This window comes from Tursiops truncatus, chromosome 8 (assembly GCF_011762595.2).
Source record: "Tursiops truncatus isolate mTurTru1 chromosome 8, mTurTru1.mat.Y, whole genome shotgun sequence".
NCBI lineage: Eukaryota > Metazoa > Chordata > Mammalia > Artiodactyla > Delphinidae > Tursiops > Tursiops truncatus.
Genome location: NC_047041.1, coordinates 108,137,896 through 108,159,466, shown reverse-complemented (window position 1 = coordinate 108,159,466; position 21,571 = coordinate 108,137,896). Strand labels below are relative to the sequence as shown.

General features: G+C 59.4%; 1 protein-coding gene across 25 annotated transcripts in view; it reads left to right on the top strand.

The window, feature by feature from the left end:
• The window catches only part of LOC109552690 (USP6 N-terminal-like protein), a 31,604-nt gene extending 13,770 nt beyond the window's left edge, over positions 1-17,834 (top strand). For 2 of the 25 annotated variants that reach the window (XR_012333680.1, XR_012333675.1), the window contains exons 2-8: positions 4,764-4,944; positions 5,112-5,251; positions 6,441-7,933; positions 10,098-10,271; positions 10,440-11,919; positions 12,214-13,893; positions 14,890-17,834. Coding sequence is in view for 1 of the 25 variants with exons in the window: in XM_073809421.1 (XP_073665522.1) it covers positions 12,815-12,862; positions 14,890-14,999; positions 16,178-16,334 (315 nt within the window). In the remaining 24 variants the exon portion in view is untranslated. Of the gene's footprint in view, positions 1-4,763; positions 4,945-5,111; positions 5,252-6,440; positions 7,934-10,097; positions 10,272-10,439; positions 11,920-12,213; positions 13,894-14,889 lie in introns of those variants that run through there. The other 23 variants (XR_012333676.1, XR_012333695.1, XR_012333694.1 and 20 more) reach the window with 23 other exon arrangements.
• Positions 17,835-21,571: the final 3,737 nt, after the last annotated feature.

Here is a 21,571-nt window from a genome sequence, read left to right as displayed (position 1 = left end):
TGATCTACAGATTAATTACAATTCCAACCACAATTCCAGCAAGACTTTTTGTAGACAGAGACAAGCTGATTCTAAAATTTACATGTACAGATGGAAAAAACGAGAATAGCTTAAACAAGTTTGAAAAAGAAGAATAAAGTGTGAGAATCACATTACCCAACCTAAAAACTCACTCTGAAGTTGCAGTAATGAAGACAGTGTGGTATGGGTGAAGGATAGACACACAGATGGACAGAGCAGATTAGAGCCCAGAAATAGGCCCTCACTCCTTTGGCGAACTGATTTTGACAAGGGTACAAAGGCAGTTCAGCAGAGAAAGAATCGTCTTTTCAATAAATAGTGTGGGAGCAACTGGATATTGATGTGAAAAAAGAAAAGAATTTTGATCTAAACCGTATAACTTATGCAAAGATTAACTTTAAATGGGTCATAGGTCTAAACATAAAATCTAAAAATATAAAATGTTTAGATTAAAACATAGGAGAAAATCTTACTAGCATGGAGTTAGGTAAGGAGTTGATAGATTTGACATGAAAAGCAAACTCCATCAAAGGCAAAAATATGTATCCTAATGTTAGTAGCACTGTCAAGAGGGATAGTTGTTTGGAAAGCAGTCTGACAGCATCTGGCAAAATTGAAATGATATATGATCTTTGACCTAGAACTTTCTCTCCGGGGAATTGGGCCATCCCACAGAAAGGAGCATCCATGCTGAGGGTGCAGGGAGAAGGGTTTAGCTGTGCCTGCGGTGGCAGAAACGCGGGGCCACAGGGATGGCCGTGCAGAGAGTGTACTGGACATCCACTAGCATGGCCCCGGAACCGCGTGAGGCTGACCCCGAGCTCTACGCTCTGGGAACGCAACAGGGAAGCTGCCCGGGTGAGGAGGGGGCAGAGCCGTGTGTAGTAAAGAGCCGTGTAATGAACCAGCGGCAACCAGTGTGCGCACAGGCCTAGCGCAGCGGGCTCGAGGGGAATCCTACGCAGATGCAGGCGGTGGGTCAGGAGAAATAAGACACCACCTCACGGGCTTTCTTGGAGGGGGTCCTGCTGCAGAGGTGGGAGAAGCCACCGTGTGGAGCCACAGAATGGAAAGGCAGAGGCCGTGGGGTTTTTTGTGGTTTGGTTTTTTTTGGCTGCGCCTCGTGCGGCTTGTGGGATCTTAGTTCCCTGACCAGGGATCAAACCCAGGCCCTCGGCGGCGAGAGCTCAGAGTCTTAACCACTGGACCGCCAGGGAAGTCCCAAGGCCGTGGTTTTAAAACCACAGGAAAGATCACACTTGGGCGTATCTGCAAATGCACATGTATGGGTGGGCACTTGTAACGGGAACTGATGGGGAAGACAAGAACTGGGCAGGTGCTGGTCAGGGGCGCCCAGGGTCTCAGTGGGCACTGAGGCATGGCGGCCCCTGGCTCGAGGACATTGCGGGTGCAGGTGGGGGTGGGGATGGGGGGGCATCGGGAGCCCAGGGGGCCTGCCCACTCCTCCTAGGTGGTCAGACCTCAGGCCTTGGTGCCCTCCGGGGCCTGCCAGGTGGGGTCTGCTCCAACCACAAGGGCCTTGGTTCTGCCCAAATGCCCTGAGGGCTTTAAGAGGAACAGGGCCTTTTAGACTAAAACCCCCTCTGTTTCCATAGTCAGTGGGTCTGGACACATAATAGCAGGTGGTTAATAAATGTAGCGGAATGAGGGACACTTAGGGTGTCATGGTGTCCCGGGCGCGGGGTGGCAGGGGGAGCCCACAGGAAGGCGCCACGTGGCTGAGGGTCCACGAGAGGCAGCACAGGGCCCCCTGTGGACGGGGCGCGGGGACGGCCACCAGCAGCACAAGGAGAGGTCTGGAGGCCGCCTGGAGAGCAGAGTGGCCAACAGAGCCAGTGGAGCACTTGAGAAAAGCTCCTTGTGTCCCCGGGCGCCGGTCCTGCACGCGGCGGCCTCGCCGTGCCCGGAAGCGGACGTCCCGTCCTGGGCAGGCTGCTGGGGGCTGCTCTGCTCCCGGACCTCAGGACGGAGGGCCCGAGGCTCTGCTCCCAGACCTCAGGACGGAGGGCCGCTCGGGGGCCACTCTTTTGCGGCCATTCAGGACCTCCCAGCCCGCGTTTCCCTAACGGCTCACTTTGGAGACATTGCTCTTCTCCAGGAGGCTATAAATAGAAAACTTGTCTTGAGCGCCTGGCTCAGCCTGACTTACTTCTGCCTCAGAACTGCAGGCGTCAGTGTTGGATATCTGCTGTGGACGCTGGGTTTTATAAACACAGAACCTGGGAGGAGAGACAGTCTTTTTCCTCCTATTTCGCTGTTTGAGGACATGACCATGTGGCCAGTGAGTCTGGCCGGTGGCCAGCACTGAAGGACTAGGAGTCCGTGTGCCCGCGATTACCTCCAAAACAGGACACTTGGGCAGCTGTTTGCCAAGACGTGGTTTCAAGAGGTCTAGAACTCGGTCGGGAACGTGGTCTAGAATGAAGTCTTTTATTCCTCAGACTGTATTAGTACTTGTCTCCAAAATTCTGTGTCAACCAGTGGGAAGTTGAAATCTGTAGAGAAAAGTTATAAAGAGAAGAGGACGGACGCTGGAGAGCGCGTCACGCGCTGGCAGGACGGGGCTCCTCTGCCCCCAGACAGGCCTGTGAGAGCACAGCCCCACAGGGGAGCTCCCGGAGCCCGTGCCTCCGCGGAGCGCCGCGGGCATCCTGTCCACAAAGCGGAGCCTCCAGGGCAAGGAGGGGACAGGGGTGCTGAACGCATATGCCGGGGCTGGTTCGAGTCGCTGCTGTGTTGCGGCTGTCGCCCCCCTGCTGCCGACGACAGGGCGGTGACGGGGCTGGACCACGTGTGCACCTCGTACCCACTCAGGGGCTGTTGGGAGCCAGGCTGCTGTAAACGTTGTGCTCTCATTTCCCTGGGATGGACGCTGGGTCGTGTTCAACCAGTGAGAAGCCGCCAGGCTGCTCCGGGGCTGGGGTGGGGCTTGCAGGTTCCTGTCCCCGGGCCGCGGTCCCTGTTTTACCTTAGCCAGTCTGATGGCTGTGGAGGGCATCTCGTGTGGCTCCGAGCTGCCTTCCCTCACGGCTGATGACTGACATGGGCGTCTTTCCTCGAGCTTCTTCGCCAGCTGTGCCCGTCTTCAGGGAGGTGTACAGCTGTGTCTTTTGCCCGCTCCCTAACTGGAATATCTGCTTTACTGTTGAGTCTCCGGAGCGCTCTCTGTGTTCTGGAACTAACCCTTCGTTGGGTTATGTGCTTGCAAATATTTTCATCCGCTCAGCAGGGTCTTTGGTGGAACACAAGTTGGGAGAGCTGGCACGGTTACCACGTTGTCGCCCAATCCACGAACATGCTGTCTCTCTGTTTATTTGGGCTTTTGATTTCTTTTATCAGCATTCTGTAGTTTTCAGCATGCAGTTCTGTCCACATTTTGTTACGTTCAGTCCTAAGTGTCTTATTTTCCAGGGCGTCACTATAGCCGGGGTGGTGTCTTCATTTGGTTTCCACGCGGTGACTGATCATTATGAGCACGGAGGCGCCTGCTGACGCGTGTGTGGGTTTGCTGAGCCCACTCTGTCCTTCTACACGTGCTTTTGTTGACACGCTGAGATTTCCTACAGTCAGCCATGTCCTATGCAAAGAGGGAGCTTTATTTCTTCCTTCCCAATCGGTCTGCTTTTCCTTGCCTTATGGAAGCAGCTAGAACTCATAGGGCTGCCCTGAAGGGAGCAGAGAAAGCAAACTCCTGGTCCCACTGCAGCCCCAGGGGAAAGGCTCACGCGTCCAGTCAGGCCCCCGGGGCATCGGCTGGGAGGTGAGCTGAGGCCCACCTCACATGACTCAGACATGGCATCGAGCGTCAGTTACGACACAGGGCGGGTCCTTACCGGCAGTGACAACGATGCAGCTAGCTCCACGGATGGGAACGGACAGTGAAATTGGATGTGGCACCATGGGACCAGGTAATGAGGGCTTGACGGCCAGAGTGAGTGACCTGGGCTCAGTCCAGCAGCTGGCGGAGTTCAAGATAGACGGAGAGAGACAGAGACAGATGGAGAGAGACAGACGGACGGAGACAGGAGGCGTGGCGGCAGAGGGAGTCTTCTTTAGAGTGTGACCTGGGGGGGTACTCGTACAGCCGCAGCCGAGCCTCTGGACGCGGGGTGAGAGTGCCTGGGGCCTGGGCTGTCCTCGTTGGGTCTCACACACTTGAGGCACCAGGTTCCTGGACTCTCGCCAGGGCCACGATAGGTGGCACACGGTGCCTGGCAGGGCGACACACTCACCTCAGAGCTCTGGGGTCTAGGACGGAGTTCCTTTGGTTTAATTGGCACTTTGGACTTCCCAGGTACCAGAAACTCTGAAGGGATGGATGGTCACGGAGATCTTCGCTTCTCTTAGACTCGGTTTTAGGGGTTGAGAAGCAGCAGGCATCTCCTCGGGACCTGCTGTCCTGGCTGTAGCTGTGACCCCGGCAGGGAGCAGACTCAGGAAGCTGGGCGGGGAAATTGCCACGTGGGAGCTTGGGCCTCCTGCCCATGCTGGCACCTCTGGGAGGGACCGAGCAGGCGGAAGGGAGCCTCTGCACCTCTGGACCTTCCCCGGCTTGCACCCTCGTCCCCCCCACCCCTCTCCTCGCCAACACCCCTCCTCAGCAGCCCTGACCCCGGCCGCACCCCCCCGCGGCCGCCTGGCCCTTGGGGTCCTCTCTTGTAGTTTAAAAATAACCTCCTTGCAAAGCCTCCCTGAAATCCAGCCCCCCGCACTCTCTCCAGAACCCCAGTGTCCAGCCACCTGGTGGCATCACACGCAGACGTCCACGCAGCTTGTGATGAGCTCAGCGGAAACCAACTGTGAGGACAGGCCGCCCCGCGGCGGCGAGGAGCTCCAGATGGGCTGCGTCCCCGGACGCCCGGGCACAGCTCTCGCCTCGGCCCTCCAGGCCCTGCAGCTCAGGTGAGGAGACGCGCAGCCTCCTTCCCGTGCTCTCGGGGGCTGTCCCTGCACCAAGGGTCCCCAACCTGAGTGCTTGCCGGTGGATAAGCTCGTGGGCTCCAGGCCTTTGGAAGGACCAGCCCCGGGCCCTCCTGTGTCCTCCTTCATCCTCTTCCCTCCACCCCGAGGCTCTGCCCTGCTCTGCGTCCAGCCTCCCGAGTCCATGAGCGGCTCACGGATTTCCGGCGTCTCCTGTGACTCCATTAAAACACGTAAAGACTCTGCATTTCTCCTGAAACACACTTCAGCTGCCTTCCTGTGCCTGTTGGTATTGTCACGTCTAAGTATTTCTAATTTCCATTATGATTTCTTCTTAGACCCATGAACTATTTAGAGATGTTTCCAAATGTATGGGGTTTTTTTTGTTGTTGTTGTTTGTTTTTACATCTTTATTGGGGTATAATTGCTTTACAATGGTGTGTTAGTTTCTGCTTTATAACAAAGTGAATCAGTTACACATATACATATGTTCCCATATCTCTTCCCTCTTGCATCTCCCTCCCTCCCACCCTCCCTATCCCACCCCTCCAGGTGGTCACAAAGCACCGAGCTGATCTCCCTGTGCTAAGCGGCTGCTTCCCACTAGCTATCTACCTTACGTTTGGTAGTGTATATATGTCCATGCCACTCTCTCGCTTTGTCACAGCTCACCCTTCCCCTCCCCATATCCTCAAGTCCATTCTCTAGTAGGTCTGTGTCTTTATTCCTGTCTTACCCCTAGGTTCTTCGTGACATTTTTTTTCTTAAATTCCATATATATGTGTTAGCATACGGTATTTGTCTTTCTCTTTCTGATTTACTTCACTCTGTATGACAGACTCTAGGTCTATCCACCTCATTATAAATAGCTCAATTTCGTTTCTTTTTATGGCTAATATTCCATTGTATATATGTGTCACATCTTCTTTATCCGTTCATCTGATGATGGACACTTAGGTTGTTTCCATCTCCTGGCTATTGTAAATAGAGCTGCAGTGAACATTTTGGTACATGACTCTTTTTGAATTATGGTTTTCTCAGGGTATATGCCCAGTAGTGGGATTGCTGGGTCGTATGGTAGTTCTATTTGTAGTTTTTTAAGGAACCTCCATACTGTTCTCCATAGTGGCTGTACCAATTCCCATTCCCAGCAGCAGTGCAAGAGGGTTCCCTTTTCTCCACACCCTCTCCAGCATTTATTGTTTGTAGATTTTTTGATGATGGCCATTCTGACCGGTGTGAGATGATATCTCACTGTAGTTTTGATTTGCATGTCTCTAATGATTAATGATGTCGCGCATTCTTTCATGTGTTTGTTGGCAAGCTGTATATCTTCTTTGGAGAAATGTCTGTTTAGGTCTTCTGCTCACTTTTAGATTGGGTTGTTTGTTTTTTTGTTATTGAGCTGCATGAGCTGCTTGTAAATTTTGGAGATTAATCCTTTGTCAGTTGCTTCATTTGCAAATATTTTCTCAAAGAGCACGGAGGGGACAGACAGCCTCGTTTCCAGGTGGGAAGAGCATGAGCTTGGAGCCCTCCGGCTGCATTTGTCAGATCTGAAAAGCATGAGTGCCCGTCAGTGCGGGACTTCAATAACATCCTGATGGACCCACGAAATGCACATTCACAGCCATTAACAGCAGACACACCTCGAAGGTAATCATGAAGACTTTGAAGACTGGTAAATGAAAAAGACACTCAGTGATGCTGTGGGAGGGGGAGTGGATAACTGTGATACAGGACCATCTGGAGGCGGCTTGGCTGGACTCCATGAGGATGGGCCAAGGGATGGCGGGAGAGGGCCAGGCCTCCCGGCTGAGACCTGCATGGTGACAGGACCCTCCCCCAAAGGCAAGAGACCTTTGAGGTAAAGGGCTCGGTTCTGATCCTGACCTCTGACCCGGGCAGCGACACCGCAGTTCTGCCTGCTGCCCGGCACCCACTGTGCTTCGTGTCCGTAGGCAGTTGGGAGCCCTCGTGGTCTCTGACCTGCTCTGACCCTCGCCCGACCCGACCGCAGTCCATCTGTAGAGACCAGGCGCCGCTCCAGCAGTTGAGAGGCCGGAAAGGTGAGCATCACCTGCACCCTCGTCCCTTGTGGCCACGTTGGGGGTAGAGGTCACCAGATGGGCGGTTCCATCCTTCCTGGGATGCGGCCAAGACGACGCTGACCCCCCAGCATTGACCATGGGCCGGGCGCATCCAGCCACGTAATCGGTCTGTGGGGGGAGGGCTGCTGCCAGAGGTGCCCGTGTCCATGTGAGGAGCCCAAGGTCAGAGCTTAGACACCTGGCCCAGAGGAGGAGGAAGGACAGCAGGAGGGGGTAGAGAGGATGTGGGAGGAAGAGCAGGGGGTGAGCCAGGGGCTCCAGGCCAGTCCAGAGCGTCTGTATTTGTTTAGGGTGCAGGTACCTATAAAGGTTGTACCCAGGTGAGCCTCTGATGTGGCCGTCAGACCCAGAGAACCTCAAAGAAGCTGGCTGAGGCCTGGGTGGAAAAGGCTATAGGGATTTAACTCAGACTGCGAAGGCTTAGGGTGGGCATAAGTAGCCACCTGGCACTGGTAGCCAGCAGGGTGAGGGATGGGGGAATGTGCTCAGGCATTGGGGACGGGCTGGTCCTGAGGGTCCATGTGCCAGAAGCCAGCACCTGCCCGAATCCACCTGACCCTGGTCACATTCCCCTGCCTGGTGACAAGACCCTCCTCCAAAGGCAAGACCCCTTGGAGGGAAAGGGCTCAGTGCCAACCCTGACCAATGACGCGAGGCCCATTGTGGGTTGGAATGGCAGCGACCCCACAGTTCCACCCGCTGCCTGGCACCCACTCTTCTTCGTGTCCGTAGGTGTTTGGAGGCCCCCGGGGTCCCTGACCTTCTCTGACCCTCACCTGCCCAGCTCCATCTCTCCTGCCCCTTCCCTGGGTGCATTTCCATCGAGGGGGCACATCTCCCAGCAGCAAGAGGTCAGATGGGTAAGCATCACCTCGTCTCTTGTGGCCACAGTGGGGACAGAGGCCCATGGGTGGGTGCCTCCGTCCTCTCTGGCTCCAGTCAAGCTGACTCGGACCCCACCCCACTGACCCTGGGCCAGGCCCCTGCAGCCCCTTCTGCCTCCGTGGGGGGAGGGCTGCTGCCAGAGGTGCCCGTGTCCACGTGAGGAGCCCGAGGTCAGAGCTTAGACACCTGGCCCAGAGGAGGAGGAAGGACAGCAGGAGGGGGTAGAGAGGATGCGGGAGGAAGAGCAGGGGGAGACAGATAGAAGACGGAGCCAGTGGGGAGGTGCATGCAGGGTGACGGAGGGAGGAGGAGGTAAGACAGGAAGAGGGGGAAGGACAGGAAAGATGGAGGGCGGTGGGACGCAGGAGCAGTAGGGGAGAGTGGCTGAGTGGCTGAGGAGTAGGTCTGGGTGTCGGGAAATGGGGAGAATGCGGAAGGAAGGGTGGAGGCGAGTGGCCAGTGGGGACAGAGGAGGAGGAAGGATGGAGAAGGGATGCAAGAAGCGGGCAGGAGGGGAGGGTGCAGGAGGAGGTGAAGGGTGAAGGCTAGGGGTGCGAGGGAGGGGAGGGGAGGCGTGTGGATGGAGGGGAGGCGAGCGGAGCAGGGCAGGGTGCGGGGAGGTGCTCAGAGCTTCGGAAGCCCCACAGCCCGGCGCCCTCTCCAAGCCCTGTGCTTGTGCCCTGCGTCCTCGAAGTACCCTGTCCATCGTGCCCCAGATCAGGGGCACTGCCAGGTGAGGACGTTTGTGTTCGGGCTGTGGGCCGGGCTGGGACACAGGGCCTCATCCTGAGCAGTGCCCTGTCCCAAGTCCTCTTGACGTGTCACTGGCCCAACACATCCCAGCCGTGTTCCCGATGGGCTGGGCCTTCTGCAAGTGTCCAGGAACGAGTGGGTCCCTCTGCGTGAATGGGGACCGTGAGGCCCTTCCCCCATCGCCTTGTTCAGAATTGTGGACCTAGAGACGGTCTCAGCAGCACAGAGGCTGCCTGAGGTCAAACATGTCCTCCTGTCCCCAAGCCACACCCTCCTGATCAGCTGCGGTGTCGTCTGAGCTGATTCACCAGCCAGCACCAGCTTTGAGTTCAGTCAGCTGGAGTAGGTGTGAGCATCTCGTCCTAGAGACCCCCGGTCCCCAGTCCCTGCTCTGCTTCCCGAGTGGGGCCATCCTGGGTGGGCGCCCGGTCCTGGGAGGAGCCTAGTGGGCAGGAGCCCAGGGCCGCCCTTGACCAGGAGCGCCCCTGCCACCTTCAGGGTCTCCTGGGGCTGAGACTGTGGGGAATCGGGCTCAGAGAGCTCTTTTTCTTCAATTCACACATCACTAAATTTAGCTGTTAAAATACACCGATCAGTGGTTTTCAGAGTATTTACAAAGTTGTGCAACCGTCACCACTGTGTCCACATTTCACCACCTCGTAACAAAGTCTCGTATCCGTCAGCAGAGAACCCCCCAGCCCCTCCCCCAGCCCTGGAGACCACTGGTCGAGTTTCTGTCTCTACGGATCTGGCGATGCTGGACGTTTCAGATCAATGGGATCACTGTGGTCTCTTGTATCCAATTTCTTTCACTGAGCATCATCTCCATCCATGTTGTAGCCCGGATCAGTATTTCCTGTCTGCAATACAGGAGGGTTCTAATTTCTCTGCATCCTTGTGTTACTGGTGATAGCCATTCCGTGGGTGAGGAGTGGTGTGTCCCGTGGCCTTGTCTCTGAAGCTGGGTAGACTTCGGAGAAAGGTCTATCTATGTCCTCTGTCCATTTTCTAATTGGTCTACTTCTTTTGATTGAGTTCGGAGTTTTTATATATTCTGTATACTAGGCCCCTTATCAGATAGGTGATTCACAAATCTTTTTATTCATTGTGTGTCTTTTCACTTTCTTGATGGTATCATTTGAAGCACAGAAGTTTTTCGTGTTGATAAAGTCCAGTTTATCAATTTTTTTCTGTTGCTCGTGCTTTTTTACTTGTTTATTTGTTGTGTGTGTGGCCATGCTATGCAGCATGTGAGATCTTAGTTCCCCGACCAGGGATGGAACCCGTGCCCCTGCAGTAGAAGCACAGAGTCCTAACCGCTGGACCGCCAGGGAAGTCCCGTGTTGCTCGTGCTTCTGGTGCTCGAGCAAACTGTGATTCCCGCAGGAGCCCCTCTGCAGCCGGCAGCCACCCTCTCCTTTGCTCAGCGCCCAAGGCCGGGATCGCAGCTCACTGCGCAGCTCAGCACTTCGCCTGGGTCTCCTGGCCCCCTGCTTGCCCCTCATCACCTCACTGTGACAGGGTTTCCCAGGCGGCTCGGAGGGGAGTCTGGAAGCGGAAGTAAGTGTTACGAGGTGTGGGTGCGAGCCATGACCCGCCACCCCGGCGGCGTGGTTTTCTCCCCTCATCAGACAGACGGGGGAGCTGCCGACAAGGAGCCAACTTCAACTTGCTGGCTCTCTGAAGCTCTTTAGCACACTGGGATATTTGGATATTTTTGTCTTGCAGCGTCGCACATGGAGAAGCCGGAGACCCTGCTGGCCCTGGAACGAGCAGAAATAACAGCCAAACACAAGTAGGTGAGACACCGGCAGACGGTGAACACGAAGAGCAGGTGCAGCCCAGGCAGGTATCAGAGCCAAGGACAGGCAGGTGAGGCCCGGCGGGGATCAGAGCAGGTAGATCAGGTGAGGCCCAAGTGGGTATCGTCACCAGTCGGAGCAGGTACAGCCCCGGTAAGGATCGTAGTCACCAGCAGCAGGTGAGGCCCAGGTGGGGAAGCACAGGTGGGGAAGCACAGCCAGCAGAAGCAGATATGTCCCTGGTGGGATCAGAGCCAAGGAGGGGCGGGTGAGGCCCAGGTGGGGCCCATTGCCAGGTATGCGCAGGTGCGGCCCAGTGGGAGCCACAGCAGCAGGAACAGTTATGTTCCAGGCGGGGATCCCGGCCAAGGCTGAGAAGGCGGAACCCAGGTGGGTATCCTCACCCGGAGGGGCGGGTATGGCCTGGGTGGTGGTCACAGCCAGTGGGACCAGGTGGCCCAGGCAGGATCCTAGCCAGGTACGAGCAGCTCCCACTCGGGCAGGTGGGTCTCGTGCTGTGCTCCTGGGACGCAGGGCAGGGGAGGTGTCCTGCCCCTCCTTTGGCCACACCTCTGGCCTCTGTGGGTTTCAGGGCCAGGCAGGGGCTCCAGTGGAACCCGGGGAAGATGCTGACCGCTCGCTGTACAAAGTTGCCGACAGGCTACGTTTTCTGCCATGAGGCATCAGGATGCCCCTCCTTCCCATCTCGGGGCAGGTTTCCTTTTGCAGAAAGACCTCTCTGGAGGCGGGACCCATCGCCCCAGCTCAGGGCCTCGACCCCTGGTGGCCACGGCGGGTCAGGGTCTGCACTGGGCTGGAGCTGAGAGGACTCGGGGAGGCGGCGGGGGCAGGGCTGGGCGCTGGTCCAGGCCTGGGCCTCAGCCGCGTGGCCTCCATGCCTGGCCCTGGCCTCTGCCTCCGAGGTCAGAGGGAGGCTCAGCCTGGTTAGCAGACTCTGCAGAGCGTGGCCACAGGGTGAGGCGCGCCTGGCCCACAGGTCTCCGAGGCTCTGGCCCGGAGGACAGTGAGAGGTGTGGCCTCAGGCGCTGGAGGGACGGGCAGGGGGAGCAGGCAGGACCGGCCTCAGAAGCTCACGGGAAGGAGACAGACGCAGGCGGAGTTTGCAGCTGAAGACGACCTGACCCCTCGGTCTGGGGCTGGGAGGAGACTCGGGGTAGAAGGCCGGGCCGGGCCACGGTGGGGGAGAGAGGAGAAGACGTGCATGTACCTGGACGGAGCTGGTCTGCAGCAGGGCTAAGGGTGCTGGGCTCCTGGACGGAGGCGTCCACTCTGGAGCAGGGTGAGGCCCTGAGGAGCGACTCACCTGGACGGTGGCGTCCACTCTGGAGCAGGGTGAGGCCCTGGGGAGTGACTCACCTGGACGGAGGCATCCACTCTGGAGCAGGGTGAGGCCCTGGGGAGCAACTCACCTGAGAGCCCTGAGCGGGGGCCCCTGCGCTCCAGCAGGGCAGGGGCCGGGAGGGCATGGAGCAGAGCGGGTGACCAGCATCGGCAGGAGGTGGGGCACCTCCTGGGGCTGCTGTGGGACGCAGCCCATCCCTGAGCCAGCACCCTCCTGGGGTCAGCCCTCCCCTCCGCAGTCTCCTGGGCTGACACCTGGGGGTTGATGGGGGCAGGTGGGGCCTTCTGGGCACCCGGCCGGGTGCGGGTCCTCACGCTCTGCTTCTCTTGCCTTCCAGTCAGGGGAGCTGCGTAGCCTCAGCACCCAGGGCCTCAGCATCAGCGGCTGCAGCACCCACTCAGCGAGGGTAAGAGCCATCCATGCTGCACCGGCGGGAGGGGGGAGGACGTCGTGGGTGCAGCTTCGGTTCCCTGCCGCCCTGACCCCAGAGCCGTCAAGGGGTCCTCGGGCTGAGGGGTCTGCGCCTTTCCTGGCCCTTTTGAGGTCACGCCCATCAGGGCCACCCTAGGAAGCTGGCAGCTGGGCCAGCACCACCATTTCCCATTTTCCAGCAAAAAGCCCAGGAGATCGGGCGAGCTGACAAGTGGGTGAAGATGCTGAGGGATTGGAGTAAATACCAGGGTGGCGAGAAGGTAGCAAGCTGAGCATCCTGACCCTGAAGGGTGCTGGGCTGGGTGCCCCACAAGGCCCGGGGAGAGTCCGATGCCAGGGCCGCAGCCAGCCCAGCCGGGGACCCCGCAGGAAGGGAGCAGCGGGGCCACGGCCCACACTTACTTGCGGCAGACCCAGCCCCTCCGGAGCATCCTCCAGACGCCTCTCGCTCTCTCTCCTCCTTGGCATCCCCTGCACCTGTCTCACAGCTGGCTTCTCTCCCGGAGATGCGCCGGCGGGTCTACAAAGGAATCCCCCCACAGGTGCAAGGTCAGGTATGGTCTCTGCTGTTGGACATGGAGAAGGTGAAGGTGGAGAACAAAGGGAAATACCAGGGCTCCCCTGGTGGTGCAGTGGTTAAGAATCCGCCTGCCAATGCAGGGGACATGGGTTCAAGCCCTGGTCCAGGAAGATCCCACAGGTGCAAGGTCAGGTATGGTCTACAAAGGAATCCCCCCACAGGTGCAAGGTCAGGTATGGTCTCTGCTGTTGGACATGGAGAAGGTGAAGGTGGAGAACAAAGGGAAATACCAGGGCTCCCCTGGTGGTGCAGTGGTTAAGAATCCGCCTGCCAATGCAGGGGACATGGGTTCAAGCCCTGGTCCAGGAAGATCCCACATGCTGTGGAGCAACTAAGCGCGTGCGCCACAGCCACTGAACCTGCACTCTAGAGCCGCGAGCCACAACTACTGAGCCTGCATGCCACAACTACTAAAGCCCGTGCGCCTACAGCCCGTGCTCCACAAGAGAAGCCACTGCAACAAGGACCCGCGCACCACAACGAAGAGTAGACCCCGCTCGCCACAGCTAGAGAAAGCCTGCACGCAGCAACGAAGACCCAATGCAGCCAAAAATAAATAAATAAGTTTTTTTTTTTTTTTTAAAGGGACGACCAGGTATGGTCCCTCCACCTGTGCGGGGGCCGCACCAACAGGCCAGGACATCAGGAGCTTGGGGGGCTGGGCCTCAGGGACCCCTTGCCCATCCCCAGCACTTTCCTGGCACCTCCCAGGCTTGCAGGCCCCGAGGCCCACCTGCCTGGAAGGCCCCACCCACCCCCCTGCTGCCCATCCCACTTGGCCTAGTGCAGACACTGTGTCCAGATACGGACACATGCCACCTGGAATCAAACTAAGCCCTCCTAGACAGTTGGGGGGACAGAGTCACACAGCAAGGGATAGAAACCAGGGGGAAAAGAGCAAGGAGACACCCACAGAAGCCATGAAAGGAGAGAGCAAAGCCAAACCAGATGAACGACAGGCCTGCATTCAGCTGAACAGAAGGACTGAATCCGGACAAGAAGCAGGTCTTTTCCCATCGCCCCAGAGAGGTCCCTACACCTGGCCTGTTCCCACCGCCCAGCACCCCCTCTCCACCGAGGGTACCCCCAGGTCACATTGCCCGGGGAGGGCGCTCTGTGTACCCAGACCAAGTAAGACCAGTAGGGGAAATGTGACAGTGGTCATGCTTCCACAAGCAACCCAAGGACGGGTAACCTACGAGGCTAAGAATGTGGCGGACACCCACTAACTGTGGGACCACAGCCAGCGTCACGCTCAGTCCGGAAGCTCCAAAGGGCCCCCGGAAACAGGGCAGATACATACAGAGATCAAGAATGTCCCTCCGTATGAACATAAAGAGTTCTGAAACGGGAAACATGCATGTCTGTTAGGCCTAAGGGGAGCCCCAAGGATATGTTTTTCGCCTTCTTAACCAGGGGTCTGAGAAGGGGGGGTGTCAGGGCCGCGGGGCTCTGCATTCCTCATGGGCTGTTTTAGCGTCTGGCTGTTGGGAGCCCGAGCCCCCAGCAGCCCTCCCGTCCCCGTCCCCGGGGACCCTGAGTCGGGCTGGTGCCAGATTCACTCTTGGGAAACAAGGCAGTGAGCCGCCCTTACTGTCCTCGCCTTGCCCCGCCTCGCCCCGCCTCACCCCTCGTGTCCCCGCCTGTTGGCGGTGGGACTCCGGCGGGGGTCAAGGAACAGAGGCCCAACCGCCCTCTCCGCCTCCCCACGCACCTGGGAGCCGCCTCCCTGGGGCGCTGTCATCCTGGGAGGCCGCATGCAGCGGGCGGAGGAGGGGTCCAGCTGGCCTGGACGGTGCCTCCCTAAAGGGCGGGGGTCTGGACCTTGGACGTGGGCGTCACTCGTGACCCGCCCTGGCTTCAGAAATGCGCACAGTGAGGCTTCTGCAGAAACAGCTCAGCTCCCGCCAGCCTCCTCGCAGCGTGCCCTCTGTCCGGCGGTGGTGGTCGTGGGTCCGGGCTCCGCCTGACGCCTGCCCCGCCCCTTGGCCCCGCCCACAGAGCCCGAAACCGCAGGCCCGGCTGTACTCCCAGGACCTAAAGCAGATCGACCTGGGTGGGAACCGCGCCTTCCGAAACCGCATCATGTTCCGGGAGCGCTACGGCATCAAGTGGGTCCCCGGGGCCCCGCGGGGGGAGGCGTGGGCCTGGGTCTGAAGCTGGGATGGCGGGTGCCCGGCCCCCGGCCTGGCGGTGCCGCCTGAGCCTCGAGGGGGCGCGAGTGGGCACGTGAGGAACGAGGGCGGCGGTGTGGGGCACGGGGCGGGGGGCGCGCGGGGAGAGTGGGGACCGGTCTGGACTGGCTCAACAGGCCCCAGAGGGCCCCGCGGGAGGTGAGGGGCTCCAGGCACCAGAGACCAGGCTGGACCCGAGCCCAGGGGAACGAATGGAACGAATGCGGGTCGGCGGGGTCAAAATGACGCCCCATCTTGATGTTTTTAGTTATATATTTCTGCTCTTTTAGACAATTTCCATCATTTATTTTTTAAAAGTGTGACGAACCCCCAAATTCCATCACCCAGGTCCAACACTAGCGACACTGTCCTGTCCTGTGTCGTGCGTTCACCACACACTTGACCAGCACAGGTGTTTTACAGAGAACCCAAGATGTCTGGCCTCACCCCGTCCCTAGGTTCTCAGTATGCATTTTAAAAGCAGGGATTCTTGGGCTTCCCTGGTGGCGCAGTGGTTGAGAGTCCGCCTGCCGATGCAGGGGACGCGGGTTCGTGCCCTGGTCCGGGAAGGTCCCACATGCCCCGGAGCGGCTGGGCCCGTGAGCCATGGCCGCTGAGCCTGCGCGTCCGGAGCCTGTGCTCCGCAACGGGAGAGGCCACAACAGTGAGAGGCCCGCGTACCGCAAAAAAAAAACAAACAAAAAAAACTGGATTCTTGGGAACTCCCTGGCGGTCCAATGGTTAGGCCTCGGCACCTTCACTGCCGAGCGCCAGGGTTTGATCCCTGGTTGGGGAACTAAGATCACAAAGCTGAGTGGGATTTTGCGGGGGGGTGGGGGGTGGGGGGTGGGGACGGGACGGGACACGAAGACACAGGGATTCTTATGCGTGCCCTTGACCCTGTTGCTACACCTGAAGCATTTACTGTAACCCCCTAATATCCAGCCCCAGTGGGAGCCCTAATATCGGGTCTCCCAACGCTTCACTCCTTTCTGAACAACCTGTTCCAATCTGGGTAACTGGGTATGGCGCAAAGACCCTGCCGGCCGGGGAGACCTTGTGGGTGGGCAGGAGAGCAGGTTCTGCCGTGACAGGTTCGGGGCGTACATGAATAGCCAACAGATCAAGCTCGCTCTGGACCAAGAGATGCTCTTCAGAGCCCTGACCCCGGAGAGAAGAGGGGTCTGGCCAAGACGGCGCCGGGAGCATCAAGGCAGGCGTGGGCTGTGCTGCCCGAGTGGTCGCCCTGGACCTCCCACGCTCCTCTCATGACAAGATTCCTCTACCGAGGAGACTCCACGGGCCCGAAGCTGGGAAGCCCCATGCCTGCCTCGGCCCGGAGCGTGGCTGTGTCTCTGCTGACCTCCAAGGCCGGGCCCAGGGCGAGTCAGCCGCCACTGGCCCTCAGAACCTCCATCACCCCACAGCCCCCAGGCTGCAGGCCTCACGCAGACAGGAGCCCAGGGTGTGAGGATAAGCCTGGTGGGCCCCACCAACCCACCACCCCTGCCCATCTGCAGGCCTGGGCACAGAATCAGGGAGGTTTCCTATAATGCACCACATCGTAAATATCTTAGGCTTCAGGCCCAGCCACTGCTGTCTGAGAACACAGCCTACTGGATACACAAATGAGGAAACACGGCTGTGTCCCAACTTCTGGTTCCATCTTAAACCTCTGGCTTGTTTGCAGGGCAACTCACTTGTTGCATTAGAAAACCAGAACGCCAGGATGGGGTGAGGCCATGGACACTGGGAAAGAGGCCGGTTAGGTGAGACAGAAGACACCTATGAGAGAAAGAACTATATCTAAATGTAAAACTTTCATTCTGCAAAAGACACTGTTAAAAGAATGAAAAAGCTACAGAGTGGGAGAAAATATTTGCCAATCATATATCTAATTAAGGACTCAGGCAGAATAAGAACCAAAGTGCTGGTAAGGATGTGAAGGAACAGGAACTCTCATCCAGCACTGGTGGGGATGCAAATGGTGTAGCCACTGTGGGGGACAGTTGGGTGGTTTCTTACAAAACTACACATATTGGGACTTCCCTGGTGGCGCAGTGGTTAAGAATCCACCTGCCAATGCAGGGGACACGGGTTCCATCCCTGGCCCAGGAAGATCCCACATGCCGCGGAGCAACTAAGCCTGTGCACCACAACTACTGATCCTGCACTCTAGAGCCCACGAGCCACAACTACTGAAGCCCGTGTGCTCTAGGGCCCACGTGCTGCAGCAATGAAGACCCAATGCAGTCAAAAAAACCCCACTACATATACTCTCACCATGTGATCAGCAATGATGCTCCTTGGTATTTACCCAAATGAGCTGAAAACTTAAACCCACATAAAACCTGCATGCAATATTCACTGCTCTGTTCGTGATCGTTAAAAACTGGAAGCAACCAAGATCATCTTCATCAAGGGAATGGATAAACTGGGGGATTCCATGAAATGGACTTTAATTCAGGAACACAAAGGAAGAAGCTATTGATTCACTCAACAGCATGGATGAGTCTTCTTAGACATATTTTGCCAAGTGAAGGAATGCAGACCCACATGTGATTCCACTCACAGGGCGTTCTGGAAAAAGCACAGCCCCGGGAGGGGGAGGGTCAGCGGCCGCCAGGGCTAACGGGGTGGGATCTTAGGCCGGAGCACGGATGTGGCGGCCCCGCCCGTGTGTGAAAACCCAAGGGGCTGTACATCCCCGAGACTGAACTGTGATGTGTGCCAACAGAAAAAATAAAGAAAATAAAAACTTGTCAAACTGTACACCTGGGATATTTATATTTCATTGCATGTAGACTTTACCCCTGAAACTCGAGTTTTGATCCTAAAAATGCTGTATTATTAATCAGAAACTTGGCAGGGATGAAGGTTCCCAGTAATCAGAACTCTTGTGGGGCCCCCAGGGAGGCAGCTCTGCTCTACCTGCTCTTTCCAGAACATTCCCTCGAGGAATACCAGCTGAGAGGACCCCACGGGCTGCCCACAGTGGGGTCTTGGGCCAGCCCCCTGGCCTTGTGCTCTCCCAGGTCAGGCCCCCCAAGCCTGACCTCACGGCAGGACCTCCAGACTGTGCCGGGCCCCATCGCCTCCCTCGCCTCGTCTGGGAAAGGGGACCCAGGACGGCGCCCAGAGCCTCCGGCTTGGGGCTGCTGTGGTGCTGGCGCCTAGCTTGCTCAGGGGCTCTCCAGCCCACAGGGCATCTCAGGGGGCCCCTCCAGGGCAGTGTGAGCTCGGCCAGGCGGGAGCCCATCCAGGAGCTGAGGTGGTAGTGTGGAGGGGGCAGAAGAGGCCTCCAGGTGGGTCCTCCATGCACATCTGGCTCTTGCAAGAGGTGGACACTGCCAGGGCATAAGCCAGGTCGTGGCGATCCTGCTGACATTCCTGGGTGAGGAGGATGCCTTCTGGGCGCTGGTCCAGCTGATGACTGACGAGAAACATGCCATGCATGGTAGGTGACCACCGAGGACAGCTGGAGTGCATCAGGGCCAGGGGTCTCCCTGCAGAGCTCCCCCAGCAGTGGGCTGGCGGGGACCTGGGCCCAGTCTATGTCCCCATCAGCGAAGGGCACGGGCTCCCCGTGCTGCCCTCTGGGTCCTAGAGCCACGGCCCTCAATCCCGGCCTCGTCCAGGCAACTCTCCCTTCCCTGCTGGTCCTTCTGCCTCACACCTGCCACCCCCCAGCGCCCTCCGAGCCCACGGCCAGACGAAGCCCTGGCGGCAGCAACACCCCCTCCCGTGCCCCCAGCCTGGCTGCCAAGCCTAGGAGAGGGCCAGGCACACCCCCGTCACCCACCCCGTGGGCTGCACTCCCTGTCCCTCTGTACCGGGTCCCCCACCCCCCGCTGCGGCCAGGGCAAGCGCCAGGGCCGGACGCCTGCCCACCCCTCAGCCCAGGGTGCCAGCCAAGCTGGGCCTCCGGGAGCAGGGCCTCTGCCCTGGCCGCCCCGGCCTCACAGGCTGTCCTGCCTGGGAAGGGCGTGTCCAGCCAGGGCTCAGGAGGGCCCTGCACGCTGGGGTCACCGCCGGGGGCGCCTGCGGTACTCCACCCTCGCTGGACACGGCTCTGATTTGTGGGGGTCCGGGGGCTCCTCGGGCTTCTCCATCCCGGGGTTCCCAAAACTGCTGAGACTCCAGGCCCACGAAGAGCACATTCTAGGCAGAGCCCTCCCCCAGCTGCAAGGACACCTGGTGAGTAGATGCATCGCCCCCGCCCCCGCACAGAGGCGCCGTCCCACAGCCACCGCAGGGGCTTGGCCTTCTGCAGGCTTCATTCTCCTTCTCCCGAGGGGGGGTTGGGGGGGGTGAGCGGCGAGCTCATTTCCAGCCGAGCACGCAGGCCCCGAGCCCGTGCCCTCCATCAGGATGAGGAGCAGACATCCACGGGCATTGACGAGCACGCAGGTCCTGCGCCCGTGCCCTCCATCAGGCTGAGGAGCAGACGTCCACAGGCATTGATGAGCACGCAGGCCCTGCGCCCGTGCCCTCCATCAGGGTGAGGAGCAGACATCCACGGGCGCTGACACCATCCAGTGGTTCAGGCTTCATTCTCCTTCTCCCGAGGCGGGGGTGGGGGGGGGTGAGCGGCGAGCGCGTTTCCAGCCGAGCACGCAGGCCCCGAGCCCGTGCCCTCCGTCAGGATGAGGAGCAGACATCCACGGGCGCTGACACCATCCAGTGGTTCAGGCTTCATTCTCCTTCTCCCGAGGGGGGGTGGGGGGGTGAGCGGCGAGCGCGTTTCCAGCCGAGCACGCAGGCCCCGAGCCCGTGCCCTCCATCAGGGTGAGGAGCAGACGTCCACGGGCACTGACACCATCCGGTGGTTCTTGCGGTGCTCCGTCGACCGGGCAAGGCTGCCCAGGAGGCTGAGTCCCAGAGGTGCTCCCTGACCCCTCCTGATGCCTGGGGAGGACCCAGCCCCACACCCCAGACATGCCATGCCCCTCCCGCGGGGCGTCCAGGAGCAGCCCAGAGCCCTCCTGGTGGGCGCAGGGCATCTCGAAGTCCCAGCCGTTTCTGCTTTGGCTGCCATCAGAAGGCTGGGTCAGCCCGGGGGTGGGCAAGCCAGCGTTCTGCTCCACTGCGGTGTTCCCACCGAGCGTGCACAGGCTCTGTTGCCCCCAGACTAGGGGTCGTGCTGGCCAGATCCTCAGGACCTTGAGTCCAGGAGCCACGGCCCCACCGGGACGAGCCCCACCAGATGAGGAGCTGCAGGAGCTTGTCTGATGCAGCCCGGGCGACTGCAGGGGCCGGAGGCCGGTGGCGGGTTCTTACCCTGTGCTGGGACCACCACCGTGCCCTGCTCAAGCTGCCCCTCCTGGGCCTGCTGTCCCCACAGACCCCCTTTGCGCTGACCCTGAAGCTCTGGGATGCCTACATCCTGGAGAGCAAGCACATGCCGACGGCCATGGTGTACACAGTCCTTAAGGTCCCCGAGCGTGGTGTGCAGGCCGCAGAGGAGGCAGGCTGGCCAGCACAGGAGCCCAGAGGCCGCCCTCCGGAGCACGCCCTTGGCAGTGGCCCTGCCCATGGCTCTCCCGGGCACAGCAGACCTACAGGTGTGGTGCCCAGCGGAACACAGCCGCCGCCCACGGGAGGTGCCCCAGGGTGGGGAGCTGAGTCTTCCCGGTGGGGCCCCCGCTGGCCTGATGGCATCCGCACCCCCAGAACGCCTCCTGAAGCTGCCCCTGGAAGGCCTGCAGGAGTTCCTGCAGGACACGCTGTCCCGGGCCTGGGCCCTGGAGGACGACGTGGTGCTCAGACAGCTGCAGGCCTCGATGGCCAAGCTACGCAGGACGAAGTGGGACCTGCTTCCCTCAGGGGCACTGAGCAGCAGTCTCCTCCGGAGTCACCCTCTGGGGCAGTGAGCGGTGGGGCGAGCCCCAGGCCTTCCTCCTCACCCCCATCCATCTGCTCTTCTGCTCTAAGACTCGGCCGACCAGGCCAGGGCTAGGCATCAGGACAGCCAGGGGTCAGCAGCCTGGAGAGCTGTTTTCAGTGTTGGGCTGGGGCCGCCATGCAGGGTCCCACCAGCCCATCCTGCGCAGGCCGAACGGCCTGGTCGAGAAGCTGACCTGGTCTGTACATTTCCAGCAAAACCTGAAGAGTTCCCCACGAGGCCCCTGGGCCTGGAGCGACCTGCCCCAGCCCCCAGGCCTCTCCTTACCCCTCCCAGCATCAAGACGCTCCCCGGAGAAGATGGGCTGGCTCTCCCTGGCCCACCTGCCCAGCACGAGCAGCCCAGCCCCTCGCCCGGCCCGGCCATCCTGAAAGCCAAGGAGCAGTGGCACGAGGGGGCCACGGCCTCAGGCCTCCCGCTGGGGGCCCCGGAGGCTCCGAGTCTGGCCTGCCTGTCCCCAGCCCAGGACAGTCCTCACGATCGGCTGCAGCCACAGTGATGGAATTCCCTCCCGAGCCTCTCAGTGAGCCACGAGGCCACAGGCAAGTGGCCCCCAGACATCGGCTCTGAGCCGGAATGCTGGGTCCTCTCTGCTTCAACACCT